Source organism: Pseudopodoces humilis, chromosome 16, assembly GCF_049639895.1.
Source record: "Pseudopodoces humilis isolate 2021_Gansu_Grassland_sample_001 chromosome 16, ASM4963989v1, whole genome shotgun sequence".
Taxonomy (NCBI): domain Eukaryota; kingdom Metazoa; phylum Chordata; class Aves; order Passeriformes; family Paridae; genus Pseudopodoces; species Pseudopodoces humilis.
This window is the reverse complement of record NC_142215.1, coordinates 6,574,911-6,600,971: the sequence shown is the minus strand read 5'-3', so window position 1 is coordinate 6,600,971 and position 26,061 is coordinate 6,574,911. Positions and strand designations below refer to the sequence as shown.

Sequence of the window (26,061 nt, the reverse complement as noted above, 5' to 3'; positions counted from 1 at the left end):
AATGATTAGTATTCTCCTGGTAACACTCATCCTCAAATCAGAAAAAGAATCCCTCACAGGTATTTCATAGTGTAAGTCCTCTCCATAGAAATATTAATAACCTCAGGCTACACTTAGAAAAATAAGGAGAAAGACACATTTTTAAATGCTGCACAGCCAGTGCAAGAGGCTGGAAAATAGGCTAATCTTACTATTAACTTGGGATTAAATCAAGAGTGCTTCTATCTAAAAGACCTTTCAGTTCCCATTCCCCAAAAGAGTCCCAAAGTTGCATCATGGAAGACATTAGAAATGCAAATACAGAATGCAAATATTTTGGTTGTTATTTTAGACTGCTTTTGTTATTTTTTCTCTGTTAGCTCGTGGCCCAATTGCAGGTTTTGCAGAAACAGAGAAATCCATCTTCTTGTCAGCTATGACATTTATATGATCCCTAAATCCTGAAAAAGCTGTTCAGGAAGCACACGTTGTCTGAAGGGAAATTTGCATAAACACAGGTCTCAGGTCCTGGTCTGAGATCCATGCAAGGAGGGGACATGGCCAGAGCATGTTTTGCTCCATGACAGGAGCCTATGAAAGGGGAAGAACAAATTTAACCCTTCCTGGACAAGGAACTGTGAGTGCCAGAAGCCTCTGAGGGCACAGACCAAGATTTAAACCCACTGAATGCATCATGTCATGACAAGTCCTCATATTGTTTCCACACACAGTGCAACACTGGAAATATTCTATAAGGGTTTGACAACTGGAAACATTCTGGATGCTCAATGGTAAAGTTCAGATAACTGCTGCCTGTTTTATAAAGGATGCTACCTGGGTGAGGATACACCCAAAGCTGCACCCAAAAGCCCCCAGGTGTGCTTCACCAGTAGCTCACAGCACAGTACTGCAAACATTCTTCATGAACACATTCCTTCCCATAACATGCTAATATTTCCAAGTGCTTCATCATCCTCACCCAATTCAACCACAATGGCAGGTCTTTAAGTATTAGAGGGGGATGGCAGGGACTAAATACTTGTGAATACCTCTATGTGAAATCATAGAGGAACCAAGGCCACAGGACTCCATCACACACAATCTGCACTCTCAGGCCTGGGTTCAGCCCCTCAGTGGGTCACTCAGATCTGCTCAGGGGCAGCTGAGAAAGCATCCCAAGGAAGGTGTCACATATCAGGACATCTGCTTGTGGCCACAAGAGATTGGCAGACCCTTTGAGACAAGCTTGTGTCACCTAGCATTCCAAAGTCACTCATTTTTGTGTGGTCCCTTTTTTGAAGGAAAGAAGATTCTCCTCATTAAAGAAACCATGTAACAATTACACTAGACTTTAAAAGATTCCTCTATTCCTGATCACTGCCATGTTATGGTGATGATCCCAAATGCTAAAACTGCAGGGGAGGGAAGTAGAAAAATAGAGGGAGGGAAGAAGAGGAGCCCTACATATGTAGGACGAAGCCCAGAAGTGTTAAGATCTCAAAGGAGGAAGGAAGGGGATCTGTTGACAAAGGCTGTGGAAAGCATTCTTGCAGAATCCCAGTCCTGTGGGGGAGCCACCATAAAATCATAGAAAGATCAATTCAGAGCATGCAAAACTCCTTTACAGAGGACATCCTGGGGAGGAGGATGAGCTTTTATCTACATCAGCCTTGTGGGAGAGCACAAACTGTTGGAATCAGTTTCAGGCTCCTGCTCCCCAAGTGGGGTTAGAGAGGATGATTCCAAAATGGTTTGGAGACCAGAAAAAGTGTGAAAATGTTTATGAAAGGATTATCACACATATCAGATATGACCAGGTATTCTAGACCATTTTCTTTATTCTACTTGTAAGCTCATTGTTTCAGGATATTTTGACTCTAAATACTAACACAGCTCCTACAGAGGAGCCTTAAGAGAACACTGATAAAAAGAAGTACATTTGCATGAGCTGAGAAGACAAGCACTGGACTGCTTCCTGCACTGATGCAAATGGAAGTGGCTTCTTAGAAGTAAAAAAGGTTTTTTCTTGTGTATTTTTAACACAATTCTTTTTTAAGAGTGCTCTTTTGAACGGTACAGCACTGCTAGGGTTCACTGATGCTGATGCACGGTGAGGCACAGTGATTTTTTTGGTCATAGCATCATTCTTTTCACATGTGGGAATGTGGTAGTTTGTTTACACACACATCACCCCATCCATATTTCCAGTGAAGTGAAATCCCAAGTTAACCTGGCACAGGAGGGGAGGTAGCAGGCTATGGGAAGTGAGACAAGGTTGAACCACTGAAGGGCAGAAGTTCAACCCCTCTTTTTTCTTTAGCCTAAAATGTCTAAGTGTGGACAGTCCACACCTGCTGTCAAAAACTAGGTATATATTTATATACAAATAACTAATGCAAAGGTTACATGAGTGGAACTGCATATCCATGGGATGGATGAGAAATTGAAAGTTTGTTATAGAGAGGAAAAATACATGGAAGTAAAGAGAAAAACACACCTTTTTTTCTCTTTGTTAGGCAGATGGTTATAAAAACCATCACAAGAGCAAAATTAAAGACATTAAATTCAACCAGCTGCAGATCTTCAGAGTGTTCTCCAACTCTGAGATCGTGTCTGACCCATCCCCTCCCCTAGCTGCCCCTCCTGCGAGTCTTGCCAGGAGTCTCTGATGTGCTTTAAATCCAAATCACACACATGCTCCCAGATAAACTGTTTTAACCAACTACAAATCTTACACATGGCAAAGGTCAACAAAATCGTATCTGAGATTTCTTTTCATTACTGACATAATGTTCTGGAGAAAACAGCTCGAGCATGTGCTCTGTGGGGCACAAACCCTGCCCTGGGTCAGACTGGAGAGAGAAAGCAGCCAGGTGGGATGCACAGCTCTAATGCCAACACTTCCAGAGGTCCTACAGGTTTTCTAACATGAGAGGATGGAGTTAGTAGACATTCAAACACAAAACAGTTAGTCACATTAGTTGGCTTTGTACCTTCTCCTATGAATGGGAGGCTTCTTTATACCATCCCCCAGAATTCGCATTGAACTGAAAATGAATCATGGAGAATGGTCAGCAGCTTGAATGAAAAAAAGATTAACAAATGGCAGCTAAAGGATTAATATCCCCAACACACAGACAGAGGGAATGGACATACAGGGAAAACACAAAATGAAATATGAAGGGAAGCAATGAGTCTCTGTGTTTCTCCTCTTTTCTACAAATAAATCTGGGGTTTGGTTGGTTTTATTTTGTACAGAAAGAAGGCTGCACAGGTATTGACCATGATGCAACTCTGCTGCTGCCAAAGCCAGGTCAGTTTAAAGTTTAGATAAGGCCAAACTCTTTGATAGAAGCTGTTAGCAGCAGTGATTAACATCAGCTCCAGTTTTGCAGTGCTTAATCCATCAGTGAAACATGAGGGTGTTTCTTTCCCCAGCCTGGATGTTTAACACACTGCAGCATTGTTGAAAGACAGGCATTTCAAATCTGCTACGAATGTCAGGAATTAACTGAAGGATGAACATCCTTTTGTGCAGCCTTGTTGGTTTTCTTTGTATTTTAATAGCAAAATGTGGGCACAAGGACTATCTGTGAAGTGCATTTGAGGAAAGATGGGAAGTGAAGGGGATTGAGCATTTTTTCACATTTCATTTAAGATTATTATTTTTTCATCCTGATCTTTTCTGTGAACAAATTTTATACTCATCCCTCTAAGAAACAGGAAACACATAACGGTGGAAAAGATAAAATTTTACAAAAGGCTGATTTTTTTTTTCCTGTAGGCTTTTTGGATCCTGTATCAGCACCTTTATCTAAGCTTGACTTAGCTATCTTTGTCATCAAGGTTAGGACTATTTTTGGTGTGGATGAGGGCTGCAAGTGGTTGCTGGGGCAGGAAGCACCTCTCAGAGCCCAGCTGATGGTGCACTCTGTCACCCCATTCCTCTTCCAGGCTGCACAGCCCAGTTCTAATCCTTGGGCTGGTTTTGGTGGCAATTCAACTTTATTTGGTTATTTTTCTCCTCATTTAGTGAGCACAAGCTGCTCACCTACAGAGCAGAGAAGTGCCAGAGGAGGGGAGGGAGCACAAAGGGTGGTGGGAGCCGCACAGATCCAGCCAGACAAACCTCAGCCAACCTTGTGCTCAGTGTTACTCCACTTGCAAGGTTTGCAAAAGTCAAGTTACAATAAGGACTTTTCCCCTTCAGCTGGAAAAGCATCTACTGCATGTGAAATAAATGAATAAACAAACACTCAGAATTTAACTGACTCGAGTGGAAGTCACTTGTTTGCACTTCCTCAGTATTTGTTGTTTCGCACTAAGCAACGAGTCTCAATAGCACAAGAGCCACATATGAAAAGAACAAAGAAAACAACAAAACGACACTGCAAATAATCCAAATTCCTTTCTAAAAGAAGCATAAAAACAAACATGAATTTAATCAGCACCACAGACCCACCCAGCTTTTCTTTTAATTCCCCGACATGACAGTTATCCTTATGTAGCTGCAGCTGTATGTGAGAACACATGAGAAGAATTACTGTTCCTTTAACTCAGATTTTCTTACATTTACAGTGAATGTATTTTCCCATATCACAAACAGCCTCCAAAGTGTGATGTAGGAGAATTTAACCCCATCTGTTCAGTGTTAGCAGTGATTGCCAGCTATGCAGTTTATTACCCTCAGAAATCCTGATGCATCAGGCCCTACACTCAGAAGTAAATCTCCCCAAATGAGTTTATGAGCTTATGGACTCATTGTTTCATCTGCAGGTATGCTGACTCTTTTGTCACTTTAAAAAAATTGATGGGCATTACTTGACTTATTTAAATATTACCTGGGGACCAGGAATGAAGCCCAAAAAAGATGACAGTGTTCAACAACAACAATAAAAATATTTCACTGTATGCTACTTAGAGGATCCCGAATGGTTTTCAAAATTGACTTTAAAACCTGAAGGGTCTCTGATATTCCTTTAGTGAAACCCTAATTTTGCTGCTGTGTGTAAAGGATGCAGACATTCCTGATGGGAGGCTGCTGCCTCTCCCTGGATTATCCAAAGGGGTCAGTAACCATTTTCAGGAACCTGCAGTGAGTGGCCAGTTTTAGTTTAATGCCATCCAGCCCCACATGCAATGGCTCTTTTTCTGTCAACAGCAGAATGTTTGCCATGAGGACACAGCAGGCAGCCAGAGAGCAGCACTGCCCTGCACACCTGGGCCTGCAGCCTCTGTGAGCTGCAGGGAGGATGTGGCACCCTGACCCTGCTAAAGCAACTGGCAATTCCTGCTCTGAAAGCATTAAAGCACATTAAAAACACTGGCCAAAGCTCCACTGGACTCAGATTACACAGGATTTGGCCTCAAGAATCTCACAGCCCAAATGCTGAACAGTGCAGGGCATGGCAGGGAACCTCACACCAATTACTACTTTTTGGCGTGCATCTTCCTTTATTTCATCTTCTTCCCCACTGAAATGGGGGACTGAGCAACTTTTCTTCCCACAGTGACTTGGAAGCAGCATGGACACACTCACACGGTTTGTATCCCTCTCCCCCTTGCACCCTCTGAAAGAAGAGACGGGAAAACTTCCTTTTTGAATCTTCCTGACTAACACCAGGGACATCGGTGATGACTTAGGTGAAACTTACTGCCCATGAGAGACTGAGGGGGAAACAGGGAGGACCCATCTCACCATTATGAAGAGTTTCCACAGAATTTTTTTAAACCCCAGTGCCTGTGTTATCTCTTAATACAATCAGAGCAATAATGGTCATGTTTATTCTGTGGGCAGTGAGATTTAACACTCCAATAATTCCTTTGTACAGAAAGGGGGTGTCACAGTTCTAATGGAAGACCTGTCCTGAGGTAATTCCATTTACTCTGGAAAGCTCAAGCATACTGCAGGTATTAAGCACTTTAATCCTGAAAGTTAATTTAAGAAAAAACAAACAAACATACATTAGGAGATTGTCTTAACCTCTTCAAATGAAAAAGAAATAATCAAAAGTGACGGTGCTCACTTCTGATAAACTCTTCAGTTTTATCATGCCAGGTTAAAAGCTCAGATAAATATGCATGAGTGGGTGCAGAGTAAATCAAAGCAGCTCCTCACTCACCTCCTCTGATTGATTTCTGCCTCGTTGGTGGCATTCTTCCCCGGTCCCCAGCTGTGCCGGCGGAAAGGAGACAGCGGCCGCATGGAGCTGCGCAGGACGGAGGAAGGCGCGGGCACGTCCGTGATGCTGTCCAGCTCCTCTTCCTTCTCTCCTCCCTCTGAGGACACCATGTTGGTGCAGCTGCCATCCAGGCTGTGCCTGTCCTTGGGCTGGGCAAAGCTCCCCATGGGTGGGAAGGGGAGGGACGTGTCGCTGCCCAGGGATGAGTTCCTCTCCAGGGACATTGTGTCATCTGCAGAGGAGCTGGAGCTGGTGACATCACATGCAGACTGCTCCTCTTCAGGCTGCTGTGGTAAGAAAAATGAAAAATAAATTAAAGTAGAATTATAGACTGGTTTGGGTTGTAAGGGCCCTCTAAAGATGAGCTAGTCCAACACCCTTGCCGTGGACAGGGATATTGTTCGCTATATCAGGTTGTTCAGAGACCCATCCAGCCTGGCTCTGAACACTTCCAATGAAGTGAATACACTTAATATTTTAAGCAAATGCAAATATTTTATATTTCACACGAGCTGAGAGATTTCTTAGTCGATGGCATGAGGCAAATTAACCATCATAGAACTGAGACTTTTTGCTCTGGTTTCAGAAGAGCAGGGTGACCTTTTCCAACCCACAAGTCCCTGGCTGCCATTACCCAGGCTCCCAGCCCAGATCCTCTGCCTGCCTTCCTCTCCCCAATTCTATATTTCATCTTGCACAGCAAATTCTGTTCCTCTCACCATTTCTGGCTAAACCTGTTATCAATCAAGGTGCCATAAAACTGCCAAAGGTTTACTGAGAGATAGTAATGGGGGAGGGGGTTATCACAGCTCCTGATGACAAACTCCAGCCTCTCCTGTGGGACTGGGATGGCCTTGTAGAGCTCAAGGGCAATGCACTGTTCCACTGCATCATGCAACGCAAAAGGGAGAATTACTCAGTAGCAGAAAACAGACAGAAAAAATTAAAAGTTTAATTCCCCATCCCCAACTACTTTCCATTAAACCGCAAGTTAATACTAGGGTTTGCAGCATTTTTCAAATCCAACTGTCATCCAAAAATATTGTTCTACAGGATCAGCCACCCTGTATTAGAGCTTTTGAGTCATACTGTAATTTTTGGGTTTCATCTGCTCCAAAAGCAGTATGTAGAAGCCAAACTGGCTCTCTCTGGCCAAAGGCCACGTGCTGACCATACAGCCCCAGAAGAGCCCGTGCATATTCTGTGTTCCCTGTGGCCACCATAAAAAACACAAGCATCTCTCTGACATCACCTCCAGCCTGAAATGGTGTTTGCCCTGAGGGACTGACATGGGAAGTTTCAATTTATCCTCCTGCAGAGCCCTGTGCTGTATCATTTGAAAGAATAACAGGCAGAGTGTCAGGCCATGCACAAGAGAGCGTTCAGCAATGCCCTGGTGGTTGTGTCCTCACACAGTGGGCTCAGGGGGCTGGGCAGGAGCTGAGTGCCCCAGGGGCTGCAGGCTGCCAGCAAGCACTTGGCAGAAGACAACTGGATACAAAATCCTGTTCTTGGAAGGGAAAGATGGGCATCAGACTCCACGGAGGGAAGGATGAGCAGGAGTGATGTTAAACAGCCCAGAGACTTTTGTTTTTCTGTGATTTATTTGAGGGGCACACACTATAAGCTTTTTATTTAACTGAACAAAAAGAAACTTCTAATTGAATATTTCACTATTTAGAGAGAAGCCTTGTTCCAAGTTTAGTTATTTTTCACTCTTAGTTCAGTTTAATAAGTATACAATAACGTTCTGAGATGGTTTAACAAAATGCTGTCACACTGCTGCCCTTCTCACATCCACCAAAGGGAAACAGAGGGAAAAAAAAAAAAGACAGCATCCATAGCACAACACCAAAGTACAAGAACCTTTTAAACACAAAGCATAAAAAAATACACTTAAAATACATCCCTCCAAAAACATTCACTTTGTGTTAAGGTATGTCAAACATTAATAGTGGATTTCAGAAAGTTATGTTCTGAAAACTAGTAAACTATTGGATTTGATACATTTGAATAGGAAGCTGAGGTTTAAAGAAAAAAGAATGAAATGGAAGCCCTGTGAAGTTTTTGATGATGTTCAGCAGTATTCAAGATAATCTGATATTTGTGTGAGTCATGATGTGATCTTATTGAATTGCTTAAATACAGACAAATCAAGTAGTCATTATGTGGATAACACTCCTACAGTGGAGGAAAGAGTCTGCCACTTTTCCAAGACAGAAAAATACTGTCAGACATTAGATCAGACTGGATGGGGTTTTGGAGCAACCTGGTCTAGTGGAAGGTGTCCCTGCCCACGGCAGGGGGCTGGAACAAGGTGAGCTTTAAGGTCCCTTCCAACCCAAACCATTCTGAGACTGGGGCAGCAGAGCAGGAGAGGAGAGGACTGACTTCACCCCATCAGCTGTGTGAGGTATGGGAGAGTTTGGAAACTTTCAATCCAGATGGAAATCTAGAAACAGAACACCAAATGAAATAGGGAGGAATTAGAGTAAAAGGAGGGATTTTTATTTCCCAGATGAGAATACTGCTCCAGTTTGAAATGCACAACAAAATCCACCTCCCTAACAAGGAAGATTTAGGGATTTTATCGCAAAATGCAGTTCAAGGAGACATTTGAGAAAATCTGAAAAATACATTTGGTCCATTTTAACTTTTACCTTGAGCATTCGACTGACGACAGAGCACAATAAACAATTCCCTTGAACTTGTGGCCCTTGCTTATTCTTCTAAAAATATTCAGCCATCATTTCAATGATTTTTTTTTTTTTTGAAACAAAGGAAAACAGTTAATATGAAAGACGACTCTGTCTGAAAAATGCCAAGTGTGGCTGACACGTCTAAAACATCTATATTGTAGTCACCACAAAAAATCAGCTGTCTGGCCAGTAAATATGCATTGCTCTTTAATCCTATTTGAGGAAGAAAATATCATGTTTGAAGAACAGAATGAGCTCTTTTCTTACAGGAAAAAGGATATATTAAAGAAATACTAATTTTCTTCAAGTTAGGCTTGCTGGATTGCACCTCAGTGAATTCAGGGCATAACTGTGACCATAAACCTCATGGCCAAAAAGAGCCTTTGCAGATGTTTGCTAATTGGCATTTCCTTTGCCTTCAGTATTTGCCAAGAAGCTTCTAAGAAAAAATAAGATAAGGTGCAAAAGTGAGTATTCTGAGAAAGAACACATGTAAATCTCCATGAATAGGGATAAGAGAAATCACCGGGATGGTGGGGGTATAAGATAACTTCTTTAGCTAAATCCCTCCACTGTAGGAGGTCTTGATAAGGGGAATTTAAATGTTCTTTCAATCATTTCCATGATGACAACATGCAAAGTGCTGACACAAACTTTCTGTGTCCCCTGACCTTCAAAGACATTAAAGGTGTTAGAGTATTTTAAAAAAGAAGATGAAAAAAATTAAACCTTGGAATCTTGAAGTTTATTTGGAATACCATTCCACTAAAGGAGCAAACACCTTTAGTTGGCTTGATATACATAATCCAGCAGAGTAATTTTTTATTTGGATTTGCCCGTGGCTCCAGGTTCCTTAAAATTAACTTATTAACTTCAACAGTGGCCTTCTATTAATTATTTATCATAACTTTTATGATTTGGAGTGGAGGTGAAAGCCTTTTCCTTAAAATTTTTATTCCTTTGGGTTTTTTGTTTGTTTTGTTTTGTTTTTTGCACAGCTGTTGGGTTTTTTTTTGTTTGCTTTTTTTTAAGAGATACAACTCTGGGAAAAAAAAAAGCAAAACATTTATATATTTGTGTCTTTTCTTTGAGCAAACCAAAACAAAGGCAGAAATTAAACAATGTTCAAGACTGAGTTGCAATCCCTTCCTTTGGTGATGATCTGTGGGTTCCTGACTCCCTTCAGCTGAATCATTTCCCAAGAGGCACATTAAAAAGCTTCCCAGTAATGCTGGACTTCAGTGGCTGGTTAAAAGTTAAGATGAGCAAAGCACGTGGGCTCCACCCCAGGATGTTGCCAGATGATTGTGAGAAATGACCTTATGCAGCATTAATCATTCAAGAAGGAGGATGCTGCAAAGCCTGCCCAGATGGCTGTCTGGGACAGAGAGGGAAAAGCAGGATGACGAGGACATGGGAATGAATGCTGATGCAAAAAAAAATTTAAATGTTTCGCTGAAGCCACAGACTTGGAAACAACTTCTGCATCTCATTGACAGCCTGTAAAGTCTGAAAAAACAGGCAGGTTTTAGTGCTAAAGCTCCCTGAACCCAAGAGCTCATGTTCCACAGCTCAGCACACGTCCTTCAGAGAAAGAAATGAAACAAGCACAGGAGAAGGGAAGGAGATGGGAGAGGAGCACACAGCAAACACCAGGGACAGGGTGAGGCACCTGCAGATCCTGTGACTTCACAGACCCAAATTCTTCATGGTCCTGGGACAGAACCACCAGGGCTTTCAAACTCTGAATTTCAAGTGATGTCTGAGGAAGCAGCACAAAGACGCTGGACAGACAGCAACTTGCTATTCCTACATTTATTTTAATGCATTAAGCAGTTAGCATAGAAGTAGTTATTTCTACAATAAAAAAACCAAAAACAACTCTAGTAGACAAAAGTTCAACTCTTTCTCCACAGAAAGGGGAAACAAGAACAAAACTAGCAATAACAATAATCACCATGACACTGAAAGGTTTGAGATCCTCTTTTTGTTCATCAACATATTCTGTCTCTTCCCAATTTGATACAGAAACTGTACTATTTCATAGGTTTATAAATGATCAACTATAGCCAAGACAAGCTTCTTACAATATTTTTCGGAAAAAATATTACAGCCACCACTTATTTTGGTGGTCATTAAAAATATCTATAATTTGCATTTCTACCACCTGGAGTCAGTACTGTAAAACCAAATAGATTTAATTAAGGAAAAAGCTCACAACACTAAATTAGTTTTTCTCATCTGCTAGAAATAACTTTACCTGCAGAAAAAATACTCAGATAAATCCTGAGAAAGAAGACAAGGAATCAAATTGGTCAGGAAAACAAATGCAAAGCAACTGAAGTTGAGATTAGCTTTGAGTAACTTCCTAAACTCAGCTCAGGAACCTTTTCAAGCCATTTGAAGACAAAGTCTGCAACCCACTGCATAATGAGAACAATGCAAAGGATACCAAATTAAGAAATTCCCTTTCAACAAAGCAAAAAAATTCCTGCCTCTGCCCACTCTCCACTGGCAACTGAAGCTCTGCTTTCCCCACCACCTCCTCCCTTCACTGTGGCATCCCTGCTGCACTGCTCTACCTATTCTGGTTACATTTTAATCTTTCTTTCTGGTATTTGGAGAAGGAAACTTTCCACATAAGAAAGGGGAAAAAGCTAAAATTCTGTAGAATATAAAATTTGCTGTGTTCCCACTGCACTCCTCTCCCACACTTTCCCATACAAGCATTACATCAGGCTCAAACGGCAGCTGGCTGTCGCAATCCCTGTCACTCTACACAAGGGAACTGAAGACAGCCTGCTCTTCCAAACAGCCTTGTACTCTGACATTCCAGGGTCCCAGATCCTTTTGACACTAGGATGGGAAAGGGTGAGGCTGGTGAGCTCTGTGCCCTACCACATGCATTAAGGATGACTTTCCTGTTCATTTATAGCACATGAGATCACTTAGCCTGGCTGTGGTGTTTCCCATCCTGCTGGAAAATATTCACCACCATCTGATTTGACTTCAGCAAACGGAATTCTCTTCAATTCAATACATTTCTCAGAAAGCCAGTGTGAAAGCTACTCTGAGAGTTAAGTTTTTCAGAGTAGGAGCTGTGCCTGCTCAAACCTATGAGCTGCAGCTGAATTAAGGAGTGGGGTTTTCATGGCGACCACAGTGATGGCTGCTCTAAAGAAGGGTCACATCCCTTTTGATTCTACATCACTATATTCTTTCTGGGTGCTTCTTCATCATCTGCTTATGCCAAGAATACAAATTACAAGCAAGATGACTCTTCAAGAGCAAAAACCTGATGACCCCCTGAATAAATTCAGGCTGCTTTGACGTAGATGCAAAAGACTGATGCCAAAGGAAGGCATCCTCTGCTCAGGAGGCCAGCTCTGTCTCTCACGTCTCTCCCACTCCTCAGCAGCACAAAGCATACAGGGATGACTAAGGTTAGCAATGACTTCTGTTGTTGATTTTAAGCAAACCTAAAAACACTTTCATTCTACTTGCACGCAAACAGGCATTAGAGGTATGTCACCTAGGCAACAAAACTATTCCCTGGAATTGGCCTGAAGTATTTAGAATGAGTGTTTCCTTCCTATGACACTGCATTTACAGAAGAACACTGGTTCCTCTGAGAATTACAGCATATAAATCTTAAGGTGTCAGAAGAGAGGTCACAGTTTGCTGGAGAAAAGCTCTTTGTTACATGAGTTAAAGATGGATTTCATATCGTCTGTGCAATCCCTAATGACCTTGCAAGAAAATCCACCTTTTCAACTGTTCCTCTGGTGCCTGATTTACTTTTGGAAAGACAAAACTACTTCCATTTTTTTAACCATTGGGGGCTGCACAGCTTTTGGAATTCTGCTGCAAGTAAATACATCCCTCATGTTGCTGCATCCGAGGAGGAGACCGGATCCTTCCCATCTCTTTGGTTCCAGGATAATCACTTCCAGGTTTCCAGCTCACCAGTGAAACCAAGATGATCTATCTGTGTGTGCTGTATGGGTTTATCAGAGGCTTTTTTAACCATATCCCAACCAGGCTTTCTTACCTTCCCAAAGACAAGGTCTTCCATCCCATCGCCGGGCATGGGGAAGAGGTCAGACTCACTCCCAGACTCTCGTTTAAGACCACCCTGTGACGAGGCACAGACGCTGCTCAGCCCATCCTCCAAGAAGTTCTCACATTCTGCAGGAGCAAAGCACAAAAAGTCACAACTTGAGGCTTTCTGCAGCATCCACACATCAGACCCGCATTCTCTCAGTGAATTCCAGGATTTAAATCATATAGCTTTTATTTAGAAAGCTTTATAAATTTGTTCATGTCCCAAAACTGCCTGTGAATTCTCAAATGATTTATTCCAGAGTTTAGAACTCCTTTTGAAGTGCATCACTGAAGTACATGGTGTAAAGTGAAATTCTCCATGAAACAGCTGTAAACACTTGTAGCTTGAGGTGCTGATAAATATACTACATATGAGGTAACCCATACAGTGCATAATGGAATGTTTCCTATTGACTACAACAACGGCAAAATTAGATTCATATTCAATAAATATAAAAATGTAACTTGTCAATATTTGCTTTCTTTCTCAAAGAATCAATTCCCTCTAAATGCCAAGGTGCTTTTAGTGCACATTTGGACAATTATTTCATTTCTTCTTCTACACTCCTTACTGAAAAAGCACTGGTGTGAATTCCATGACAAGCTTTACTTTTTCAAGATTCAAGAAAAATTAAATTATTTTTAAAAAAACTTTCAGCTTTCATAACTCCTTACATTGAAATATAACCATTTTGCATCTGTTTGTTTTCTCAAATGCTTCCAGCTGTTTGCACTGGGTTAATCAGGAGTACAGAACTAGACTGCAGCCCCTGCAAAAGCCCTCTTTCCAAAACCTTTAACAGATAAGTTTTTGTCTAAGAAACGCCTGTATATATTTTATTTGTTCATCCTGCAGGCCAAAGTATTATTGACAATTTTGGCAAAAATTGAACATTCATGTTTCCCAGCTCAAAATATTTTCTAATTATTAGAAATTATTATCTAGTTTGTTTGGTTTTGTTTGGTTTTTCTTTTAAAGAAAGGTGCTATTTTGCATCTCCTCTAACTAAACAGATCCAAAATGTGCTCAGCTGTCTGGAGAAGAGCCAGGGCAATAAAATATTAGTTCACTCTTAAATTATACCTCACTAACTCCATCCTTGGTGAATTCAAACTTAAACATCAGTGAAAGGACGACAGGTTTGAGTAGCTTAAGGTCACCTCTTCACCTTCCCCATCCTTAATCTGTGCCTGACAGCAGCTATAGAACACTCCAGCCACATCCCAACTGATGGAAGAGACTCCACTTCTGGAGAAAACAGCATTACACTGAGAGTGGTGGGGCTGTCCCCATTCAGGGCAGGGGGAGTTGAAGCCAGTCAGAAACCCCATTACCCCACAGAGGAATTTCCACACTGTAGAGAATTGGAAAAGCACTTATTGGATGCTGCAGCTGCTCCTGTTCCCCTTTCAGTAAACCTGGAAAATCTGAACTGCTTTTCCATCACCGAGGGGGAGAAGGGAGGGGAGAGAAGAAGGGGGGGAATGAAGGGAAAGAAGAGACGGAGCGGCTGTGAGGACGCGGGCCAGGGGCTGTTCATCCAGCTGGCAGCCAGCACAGCATGTCCACAGCCCAGACTGAAAAACAAAGGGGTTCCAGCCACGTTCCACTGGAAAATCAGTGGGGACAGCTCAGATGTGCTGAGGGATGGATATCTCACCCTGAGGATAAAGCATGAGAGGCAGTGAAGCCTCCTCTGCAGGAGCCTCCCGGGGCAGAGGAGATGAAGCAGAGGGGAAGGATGAGGAGCAGGGTGATGGGGATCCCTCCACACACCTCAGCTCATTTGTGCTGAGAAACTCATTCCCAAGCCTTCTCTTCCCTACATTCTCCTTCATTTTTGGTTGGAGGTGTGCATATTTTCTCCATTTTCTCCCTCCCCTTTTCTCAGTTTGCTGGGCTTGTTTTGAACTGCACAGACGCCGCACAAAGCCAGGCTCTGTGTCTCACACCCCTGGCAACACTTCTGTGCATGATATAAAGGCAGAAAAATACAGAAAAAAAAGCCCTAGGAAGAACATTTCCAAGCAATCTCGTCTGTACATTTTCCAAACCCTTGTGTCCTCCAAGCCAGGGCTGAGCCCTTCAATTCCATATTGATAACTACGTATCTGCTATACTCCTCTGCACACCTAATTTCAAAAGCATAGACAGAAAATGAGATGCTCCAATTTCTGGAACTGCCTTCTAAGATCTGAGGTCTCTGTCCTTCAGCAGATGAAAAAGGCCTAATTCCTTATCAAGTACTGTATTTTTAAGTTAGCCACATTGACAGCTTGTGGTTTTATTGCTGTTAAGTGTTGCCAGATTTTTCTTGCCCTCTCTACACTGCCCAGTACCACAGAGCAGCAGGAGGATGCCTGAGCAGTAACAATATTATTTCTAGCAAGGCCAGAACCTGCATAACCTGATATCCTTCTGCTGCTTCAGTCCATCTGGAGAGCACATTTACTTAAAAATCTATCTCTTTATGCTTTTGTTACAGACATGTATTACTGTAATTATTAATATAAATCTGTATTTACAGCTACCTAATTACATAATTAATATTATATTTCTATTGTGTAATATTGCATTAGATAATTAATAGGTGTGCAACTGATAGTGATATGTAGGAATATCTGATTATATATCTGGCAAGTCAAATGAGTCCATGTGGTTTTGCAGACAAATGGTTTGCAGTAACTATTGCCTGAAGCATAAAAATATTGTACCAAGAGGCAAAGGATTCATAGATACAATTAGTAAAGAAGAGATATGGCAATACCACAGGTTCTCCTGTAAAAAAAACTCTTGAAACAGCTATTGCTGTTAATAACTCTTCTAAAAAGGGCAGTATTTTTGTTTGCTTGTTTGTTTGCTTTTAATAAAAAAGCAATTATTTAACTTTGATGTGAGCTAGAACTTCTATTTAGGATAAACCCCTCAGGTCACTAACCTTTTAGCCTATAGACTAAAAGGCTGAGTTTAAATTTTGCATTGACACTCAGCCTTTTTTTTCAAGTCTCTCAGATAAACTGAAGGAGATTTGGGTGAGACCACTGCTCATAAGGACAGCAGGACAAGAAGCCTCCTCTCCATGAACAGCCAAAGTGAAGTCCCTATTCAGGGCCCTGATAAATTACTCTTTTTGTTTCAAACATGCATAATCCAGTGAAAGAAAATGCTTTTTTTCTTATCTTGGACACCAACCCTTCTTTGAAGCTTGCCCAGACTAGATTTTCTGTCCCAGTGGAAGAGCCAGAAAGCACCAGGCAGCACGCAGGGCTGGGATGGGAGCTTGGCACAGCCGGTGGGCAGGGTGTGGGAACGATGGCTCTGAACAGCCTTCCTGCTTCCTGAGCCTGGAATCATGGCAACTTTCAGAGGGAGAGGAAAAAAATAAAAATCTCAAGCCACTGATTTGGGACTAAATATGGATTTAGGAGTTCAAATTTCTGGCTTTTTTTTCTTTTATCGTATTATCCTTCTAGGTAGAATCCATGTCTGTGTGCCCCCCACAACATCTTTCAAGTTAATTTAGTGAAAAAAAAAAAAAAAAGGGAGGTAAAATCAAAATACTGAAGCACTTGAAATGCAGAGTTACTTGAGACGGTGACACACCACACAGCTCCCTGCTAGTCAAGTGCCGCAGCCATGTGCTAACAATGACTCACAGCACAGTCATTACACAGTTTCTTTAATTTATGTGTTTTCCCCATCCGGCACAGGATGTCAAAAACAGGGAGAAAAGGAGGGATAGGAAAGGTGAGGAGGAGGGCTGCTGGTCTGGAGCTGTGCTCAGCTCACCTGGAGACTCCCGAGTCCGCTTGCGCTCCAGCAGGGAGGGGTCGGGACATGGCTCCAGCGGACACCAGCTCTCGCGGTTTATCTGGAAAACACATCACAGCACATCAGAGAAAGGCCATTCTCACCAGCACCCTTGTTAGCCTCCTCTCCAATATCCCTCTGCATCAACCAGCAGATACAGAGTTATGGCTTCATTTTTCCCAATAATAAAAATGTCAAAAGTAACATACGATTTTTTTTTTTTTTTTTTGCAGCACTAAACAAACCTTTAGAATATGCCAAAACCCTTTATTTCTCCACGGAAAGTTTGATTTGAAGGTCAAACTCCTGCTCAAGGAAGGAGTTCAGAGGGAGGATGAGTCAGTGTTTAAGCTACTAGTAGAGGACTGGATAACCTCGGCTTCAAGTCCCACCTCCACCTGTAGCGGGACTGCAAGAAAATATTCTTCTGCTTTATGCCTCAGTTCACTACCTACAGAATAGGAATTCCTTACCACCCATATTGCTGTACAGATAATTAGCTCAGAGATATCAAAGTGCTCTAGTGATGTGGAATCGAGGGCTTGGGAGGTGCTCAGGTCATGGTGAGAAGCAGAAACACTGAGGGCTTGCATTAACTGCAATGATGATGATAGAAACACCCTTTTTAACACTAAGACACATCACATGGTTTATTTCAACATCAGCCCTTATCACCTCACCCCATCCTTCACCCTTTCCATGACTCCCAGTCTTTCAGCAAGGATAACTGATGTGTTCTCAGCCTTCTCCTCCCTCTGCCTGTGCTTTCATCTTCCCCACTTGGGTTCTGCTGTCCAGGATTTTGACTCAAGTCTGCTGGACTATCCACAACCATTGGCTCATCCAACATTCACTTCCATCACTTTTGTCTGCAGCTGGCAGACTCTGGAAGCCCCTTTACTCTCTCTGCCATTTCTTTGAGCCAAATGCCTTTACTTACTGTCAAATGCATGCAAATCTCTACTGTCCCACAGCACAAAACCCAGAAGTTATTTCCCCTCCTGACCTGCCCCAACACACAGGATCTCACATGTTAAGTTGTAGTTAAAAGAAAGCCACTGAAATGGATGACTTAGCCTGATTTTATATGTCAATTATTTCTCCTACCCTCTCTCTGGTTTTCTTTTTATCTCCTTAAATAATTTCCTTTCCTCCCTTTCAAATATCAAATTTTTACTATTTACTTTTTGCCTCTGACCTTGTTCAAATCTCCCCCATGATCCCACTCTAGTTTTGCAGTCTCTTGCTGTATTCCCATCCCCTCAACGTTCTCCTTTCTCCTGTGTTATGAAACACACTGGTTTTGCCTCCTTATTATTTCTTTTTTAAATAAATGAAAACCAAGCCTCTCCTACCCTTGACCTGATGTGCCGCTTTGACTAATGACCCACGTCCTTGTTTCCTCTGTCACTGAGATCATGGAATGTGTTACAGCAGTCCTTGGCTGGCTCCTCCTCGCCCTGGCTGCGTCCCCGTCACCCGAGGGGCTGCTGCCAGCACCTCCGCTCACCTCCCGCTCCCCACACCACACAGGCAACCCCACACTCCCCCAGACCTGGCAGCTACTTGCCACAGCACATTTTTCTTCCTCAGGTTTTGTTCTCCTCCATACTTGTGCGATGACAAAACGGGGTTGGGAGGGCCTTTGATGGGTCAGCCAGTCCCTGCCTGCTGCGCCAAGCTAGGCTCAATTATCATCTGAGAGGGCCTAATCCAACCTGCCCTTAAAATCCTCCAGTGGAGAGCATGCCATGACCTTCCCCAGTCAGCAGCTCCTGCTGACAGAGAGAGGGAATGAACAGAGAAGTTCTGAGAGGGGAAAAATGAGCAGGAGTCTCCCCGAAGTGAAGATGATGTTGAGCTCTACCAGAGTCAGGTCTCGGGGTGACCTCAGAGCACGTCCCATCTGGATATCCCTCTCACCTCCATGGAATTTTGCAGGCTATTTTTCTTAGGGATGGTGTACACTTCGTAGCACTTACTGCTGTATGCAGATATTCACCCAAGACCCCAGCACACCCCTTTATGTACACACATCTAAGATCCCAGTGTTCCCTGCACATCTCTGCTCCACACACACCTGTATATCTATTTGCTCCCTTTTACATACAATACATCTATATTAAATGAGAGGCAGTCTTCAGGCTGAGAAAAGATTTGTAAGCAGAACTTCAAAACATTATTTTTTTTGCTTTCCAAAGCGACATAAGGCTGTTGCATTTTAACTGTTGCATGGACAGCGGGACACGTTCTGATTCTTTCAACAGCAGACACTCCCTGTTCTCAGCAAGGCTGTGTGGTATCTAACCTCAGCATCTAAATTTGACCACAGAATTTTTTCTTATTTTAGTCTTAAAAGAGCTACAAAGTCAATAAATACCACTTTATGACTGTAAAGTCAATAAACATCATGCTATTATTCTTTTCTCTCCAGACAAAGCAAAATAAATTGGCACCACACTTTTCTATATCTTATTAAAGGCAAATCTAGAGGTTGGGGCTGAACACACATAGAAGGACAAATGCAAATGTGCTCAAGTCCACACAAATGAAGGAATGACCCATTTCAGATACAAAATCAAATTCTGCCTCCTTCTGACTGACTTACACTTCCACCTTCCTCCTCACGAGTCTGACCCTTCTTAATTTTAAACAAATTACCATCAAATTCAAAGGAACTAATCCTGATTTATAATGATAACCACTACTGGAAAGCAATAATTAAATATCCCATTCAATAATTAGCAGTAAGAAAGCAAAATAGGAAGAGGTTCAAGCTGTCTGTTGAGTAAGCCATATTAGGCTGAATTAACATTATATATTTTCCTTTAATAGAACCAATTGAGTCATTCACTGAAAATGCATTATAGACATTGGCATTTTTTCAAAAAAGATTTGAGCATTTTTCCCATTTCCCAGCCAGCTCTCTCCTCAGCCCTGTGGCTTTGCCAAGTATTGAAAATGTCTGCTTTTCTTTATTAAAAAAAGTAGTGAGAGAATAACACTGAGGTTTAAGGTGCTGCTTCAGATATACTTGATTATGTACAAAATAAAACATCAGAAACTAAATATTTATCTCAGTAGCCCTAATTCAGGAAAAATAATAATCACCATCAAAACAAAAACAAAGGAAACCACTACTATATACAAGTATTCCCTAGGCTAAAGCGAACCCAGACAGGCTTTGAGGGAGGTTTACTGCGTGCTCGCAGGGAACTGGGTGGTCCATAGATACTCAAAACACAAACCCCACTATCCACAGCCCAACACTGACTACTGGGATCCCTCCTCAACACCTGAATTCTGCTTGTGTTTACTCAGGACTAGTGACTACAGGTACAGACAGTAAGAGCTGGAGAGGAAATTGTCTTTATAAAAGCACCTGAACATCAGGAGCTGGGGAATGCACCGGTATGGAGAAATCTGAAAGGAGGCTGTCTTAGGATTTTGCAGACACGTGTGCATTGCATGTGAGAAAATTCCTCCCTTTTCCCCCCAGTTTCTTGTTTTGCTGAGAGAAGCCCAAAAACAGGACCACAGGCTGGTGGCCACAGAAGATGATAAAAGCCCCACACTTTCTTGCTTGCCCACACTGATTATAGCTCATTGATTCCAGGCATCCCAAGTCTTTGCGGTGGGAGCAGAGCAGACAGTGCTTTCCAATGGCAGAGGGAATATGAAACAGCCTCTGGGAACAGAGTTTCTGTGCATAGCTTTTGAAGAAATGCCAGGAGAGAACCAGCTATTTTTCCATACAGAAGCCTCAATGTGTTTATCTGCAGGCTCAGACACAGAGTGAATCATGGACGCACATCCCCAGGCACCAAAGACGGGATCTTGCAGGATTTTCTGTTTGCCTGTGAAACACCAGCAGGTGAAATGTTCAAAGAGACCTTTAGGACCAGCTGGAGCTGCGAGCAGCAGATGGTTCCAGTGCTCTTTCTGGGCACACACAAGTATTTCCTGACTCTCGGGGACATCTTCCTACAGACTCTGAACTTGAAACTTGATGTGACTTTATGCATAAGAAAAGGATGGTGCTGGACAGCTGTGAGACACCCCGGGCTGAGGTGTCTTCTGTCCTGCAGGAACAGTGAATGACCCCAGACTCCACTCCCAGGCTCTTCCTTCTTCTCCACTTGTCTTGGACAAGGAATTATCTAATCCACTCCGGTGTGGTGGAATAGATAATGGATTTAATAAAACCAGGTGGATCCATAAAACCAGAATTGGGACCTCCTCCTCAAGGACACTCCAACAATATCTAGGGCAGAGCCGTGTGCTGGAGGCTCCCTAGGGTTGGGGACCAGGGACTACCTGGCTCCTGGGTATCTCTCCTAACATTTCCAGCATGGAAAAGTCCTTTTTCTCTCCCTCTGGTTTTATTTTAACTCTTCTTGCCTTCCATTTCACAATAAAGAGAACACACTGACCTTTCAGGAAATCTTTTGCTATTGCAAAAGTTTGCACTTGTCAGCCTCACTGGTCATGATATAAATCAACATCTCCAGAGCACAAGGAACCAGATGACTTTAACTTTCATTTCCTAGCAGATCCCTAGAGATTCATCTTTCCTCCATATTATTTTAACTTTGTCTTAAATGTGCAAGTTTCTATTTTTCTCCTTTTATTTTCCCCAGCTTCCAGACTATGATCGACCTTGCAGCTAAAACCAGATACTACTGCACATAGGAAAATATTTAGGAGAGTAATTGTAGCTTGCTTAGTGTATCATTAAGTACTTGTGCACCACACTGAGTAATATCCATTTTAAATATCCAATGTAGAATAAAAGCAGTAGAAAAAAGCAATACACTAAATTCAATTATAATTAATTTCTTTCATATGCAGAAATGATACAATGACTTTTTTAAAAGTTCTATGCATATTGTAATTATTTCCTAGGAATTTCCTGTTCCTGAAAATTTCCTATAGGATTAAAGAAATTTGTGCACATACTCAATGTTTATTCTGACCAACTTTTAACTTCACAATTCCATTTACAGTGAAATTATCCAGTTGCCTGCAATTCCTGCACTAGAAACTAAAGCAACAGTTGATTTACCCCCTTCACAAAAACCACCTTTCAAGATCCTCTGAAACAGTTTGAAAAAGAGCATGAAGGATGGGGCATCTGGGGAAGGAATTTCCACTGTTTTCCTTCAACATCTGTTGCTGCAGAAAGACTCCATACACACAAAACTCACATCAAGAGCAACAATCACTGCTTTGGCAATCACCTTGCCAGAGAATATTAAGAGCAGACATATCAATTTGCTTGCAAACTCCACATTTATTTTTTATTTAAATTATTTTGGTAATCTCCCTGTGTAGTTTCTTAGCTTTGGGGGAGGATATTAACAGGTGGATGCAGAACACAACGACATTCTCAAAATTATGCCAAAAAGGACAACATTTGCATTTCTGCAATGATTTTTATGGAGATTTTTCTTCTAGCACTGTGAGTATGCTACACTGAGGCTTTTACCTTTACAGAGTTGGTGACACTGTATCAGGACATTTTTTCAAGGAGGACCAAACTGACCTCTCTCATAGCAACAAGCCAGAAGTGTTATACAAAACTGTATTAAAGGATTTTTGCCAAAAAAGGCTCTTAAAAGCACAGGACATGTTACATGACTGAATAAATTAGCTCTTTATGGTGCAAGAGCAACACTAAGTTCCTAGAGTGCATTTATCCCCCAGCAATGTCCCAGCTGGGAAAAGGAACCTGTGCCCCAAGTACATTTCCCAGCCTGTGGCACTGGGATGTCTTCCACCAGCAAAACTAGAAGCAAACAGACTTTAATAAAGCTTTAAAAGTGACAGCACTACCTATGCAAAAAAACCCACCATCTCTTAACTAATATGGGAGCAAAATTCCCACAAACATGTATGTGCCTAATGTGAAAACATAATAATTCCATTTAAGTTGCCCTCCTAGTTCTAATTCTACATGAGACGCAAACAGAACTCAAAAACTCTCTGTACTATTCTAAAGACAATTCTCTCATTCTGTTCTTCAACGACCAGAACAGCGTGGACAGATGTTGGATTAAAGCTCAGTCATTTTAGGCCCACAAAGTTTGATGAACACCACATACCCATCACCTGGGGACATCCTTCACCCAGAACAACTCCAGAGAAGGAATGGACTTGCTAATGTGTCAGTAAAGAAGAGAAACTTCAACATAAAATGTAAGGAAGCCTAACTTCTGCACATAGTACTTAGGATGCTGTAAATGGCACTTTGCCTTGGGTAGGCAGGGATCATTCCAGAGGATTTTCCTTGGTGCTGGAGTAAAGCTACCAGAGCAGCCAGGAAGCAGAACAACTAATTAATACTGCTCTCCTTTTAATTTCAGAATACCTTCACTAATGATTAATGCTGTTTTTAATTTCATGAATAATCTTCTGATCTTCAGCTGGGAGCTGAAGGGGATCAGTTCATGTGAAAAGCAGAAAAATCAAACCTCATTGCCCCAGCTGTGAAAAAACTTATTCCTGATGCCTACCCTTAACAGCTTCAGCATTCACACACAGAGATGAAATGCAGATATAGACAAAAACTCTTAGAAAGCATTCCCAGCTGTGATTACTCAGTCTCCCATTCCCAAAGCAAGCCCAGTTCTCACTTTGTAACTCTGCAAAGCACTGCCTGTTGGTCCCCACTTGAACGCCTGACTTCACATGTATCTGCAAGGTGCCAGCCAGTGTGGGTCTCCTATCCTGTCCCTAGATAGTTTTATTTGTGGTAGCAGGCACAACATAAAAATGAGACAAGGTTGCCAAGGCACACATGGGCACACTGAGACTTCCCATTTTGGGCTTGCAATAACATAGCACAGACTGTTTTACCCTGCACGTAGCTGCTCAGAGCTCAGCAAAATGTTCAGGCAAGCAGACATCCCACACACCCCACAACTCTTCCCTCATCTGCTACAATGCAAACCCAGCAGGAGCAATGACAGCAAATTTTTATGCCATTTCTGCATCATCCAGCCTTCACTAAGTTCACTAAGTTCAGGATCCAAGTTCATCAAGTTTGCGCTGCTGCAGCAGCCAGTAAAGGACACAGAATCATGGAATCATAGAATGGTTTGGGTTGGAAGGCACCTTGAAGACAATCTAAATCCAACACCTTTCCCAGTGACAGGCACAACTTCCCTGGTTGCTCAAATCACCATCCAACCTGGTCTTGGACCCCTCCAGGGATAGGGCATCCCACAGCTTCTCTGGACAAGCTGTACCAGGGCCTCACATCTCTCACAGTAAGGAATTTCTTCCTAGGATGAAGTCCTAGCTCCAACAGGGACTGGGACACTGCTGGCAACCTGCTGCCTCTTGCTTTTTCACATGTGGAGAGGAGGAAGAAACTATGCTAAAGCCAAAAATAATTGTGTGCATCAATCCTCAAAATTGCTGAGGTTCATTTTTTTCCTAACTTCACAAGCCACTGTTTCAGGCTCAGTCTAAACATGGAAAATTTGAGCCTCAAGACAGTGGTGCTTCAGAAGACACGAGCACTGCAAAATAATGGGTATGAACCAAAAATTCTTTTGTGACTGTATTTAAGAATGGATGCAATCAATGCAAATATAATCTCATCTATAACCATTCAGTACACAAAATGGCATAAGATCTTCTTTCTTCACCACTTGTTCCCGATGTCCTTTTTCAGCAGCTGATTTTCTTTCCTATGTCATGACTGAGTCACCATCCCTGGAGGTATTTAAAAGATGCACAAATGTGGCACTGAGGGACATGGTTTAGAGGTGGATTTGACAGTGCTGGGGTAATGGCTGGCCTCGATGGTCTTAAGGGTCCTTTAAACCTAAACAATTCTATGGTTACTGACTTGCCTATCTTAAAATGAAGCAAAGAACATATTAATCTCCTACTCAAGAAATGACAGCTTGTCTGAGTGAACCTGCAGCCAAACTGAAAGCTGTTTGGTGCTTTTGCAGGTATCTTGTTAAAATTTCATCAGCTCAAGCATTCCTGATGGATCCGATTTGGGTTTGCTTTTGTCTAAAGACATGTACTTGCCTTTCAATATTCAAGAAACCCTGTCCTCTTAACTCCCCAAAATAAAATGGGCTAGATAAGTTACAGTTTTATTTCAGTATTTTAATGAAAACCAAACCCAACAGAAACCCCACCCCCAGCTCCCTCATTAAGGGCCTGATCCAACTCCCATTAACGTCAAGAGATGATCTGCCACTGACGCACTCAAGCGCTGGCTTGGATCCCTAGATCATCAAAATTTAATTTCATCTACCAGTTATGTTATAGAAACCAGAAAAAACTTGAGGGATGACTGAAAATCGAGCTAGAGTTGATTGTAGCTGTAGCTATCAGCAGCACCCTCCTATTTTAAACATCTGCAGGCTGTACAGCCCATGTTGGGAGCAGCAATGCGTGCACACATGCACACGGATATGGACACTGAGTCATTTGCAGGAACAGACAGTATAACCCACAGTTCTGAAACTCAATTAGGAAAATACCAGTTGGAACTAACAAGAGCCACATTTTGTTATAAAATCTAAGCTTTGCTAAACAAAAACTAATGTAAGGAACTGGTGACATCAAATATTGAAGTTGGATAATTCTAGTGAATTTTATTTCAACCCACGCATTCAGATGCTCTTCATAAAGAAAAAGACTGTACTTTTTATTGGCAATTAAGATTGTCAGAAGTACCAGGTCTCCTCCCAAGAATTATTAAGCAGTCCTTTTGCAGAAGTAGTGTGTGCACAATACAACATTTTTAATGACTCATACTGTGTCTATAGACTGAATATCCTGGGATTCAATCCCATGCATCACTAACATCAGAGTTCTAAAATACTCCAAAAAATTGAGCTGGTAGAGAAAACAACTTACAGCTATCTCCGCCACCAAAAACCAATGGGTACATTGAATTAAAGGAAAACACTTCCACTCACAACAAAGCAAGGTAACAAGAGCTAGGTCTGTTTTACTGCAGATAAAGTAGAACAAGAATAAATTGAAAATAAATTTGTTATATATTCTTGTCCAGACTTGGAAACAAGAGCATGAACCAAAAAAATCATAAAAAAGGAAGCCATATGATCATGTAGAATCATACTGCTTCAGCTAAGAAGAGAAAATAGAAAAAGGGAGAGGGAAAGGAAATGCTCTTCCAGCAGTTAAGATCTCTGAATTGGGCTGTGTTTTGCAGTCCCTCTGGCTTCTCTCCTATTTCCATCCACTCTGCCAGGAAACTGCTGAAGCTCTACAAAGCTGTTACAGAGACAGG

The 26,061-nt window shown here is 42.0% G+C and overlaps 1 protein-coding gene across 10 annotated transcripts in view; it reads right to left on the bottom strand.

Moving 5' to 3' along the window:
• Positions 1 to 26,061, bottom strand: part of AKAP13 (A-kinase anchoring protein 13) — a 207,071-nt gene that overhangs the window by 45,187 nt on the left and 135,823 nt on the right. For 8 of the 10 annotated variants that reach the window (XM_088063289.1, XM_088063290.1, XM_088063288.1 and 5 more), the window contains 4 exons: positions 16,755 to 16,836; positions 12,912 to 13,048; positions 6,102 to 6,448; positions 2,973 to 3,026 (listed from right to left, as the gene is read on the bottom strand). In XM_088063289.1, the coding sequence (XP_087919415.1) occupies positions 2,973 to 3,026; positions 6,102 to 6,448; positions 12,912 to 13,048; positions 16,755 to 16,836 (620 nt within the window). The remainder of the gene's footprint in view (positions 1 to 2,972; positions 3,027 to 6,101; positions 6,449 to 12,911; positions 13,049 to 16,754; positions 16,837 to 26,061) is intronic. The other 2 variants (XM_088063293.1, XM_088063296.1) reach the window with 1 other exon arrangement.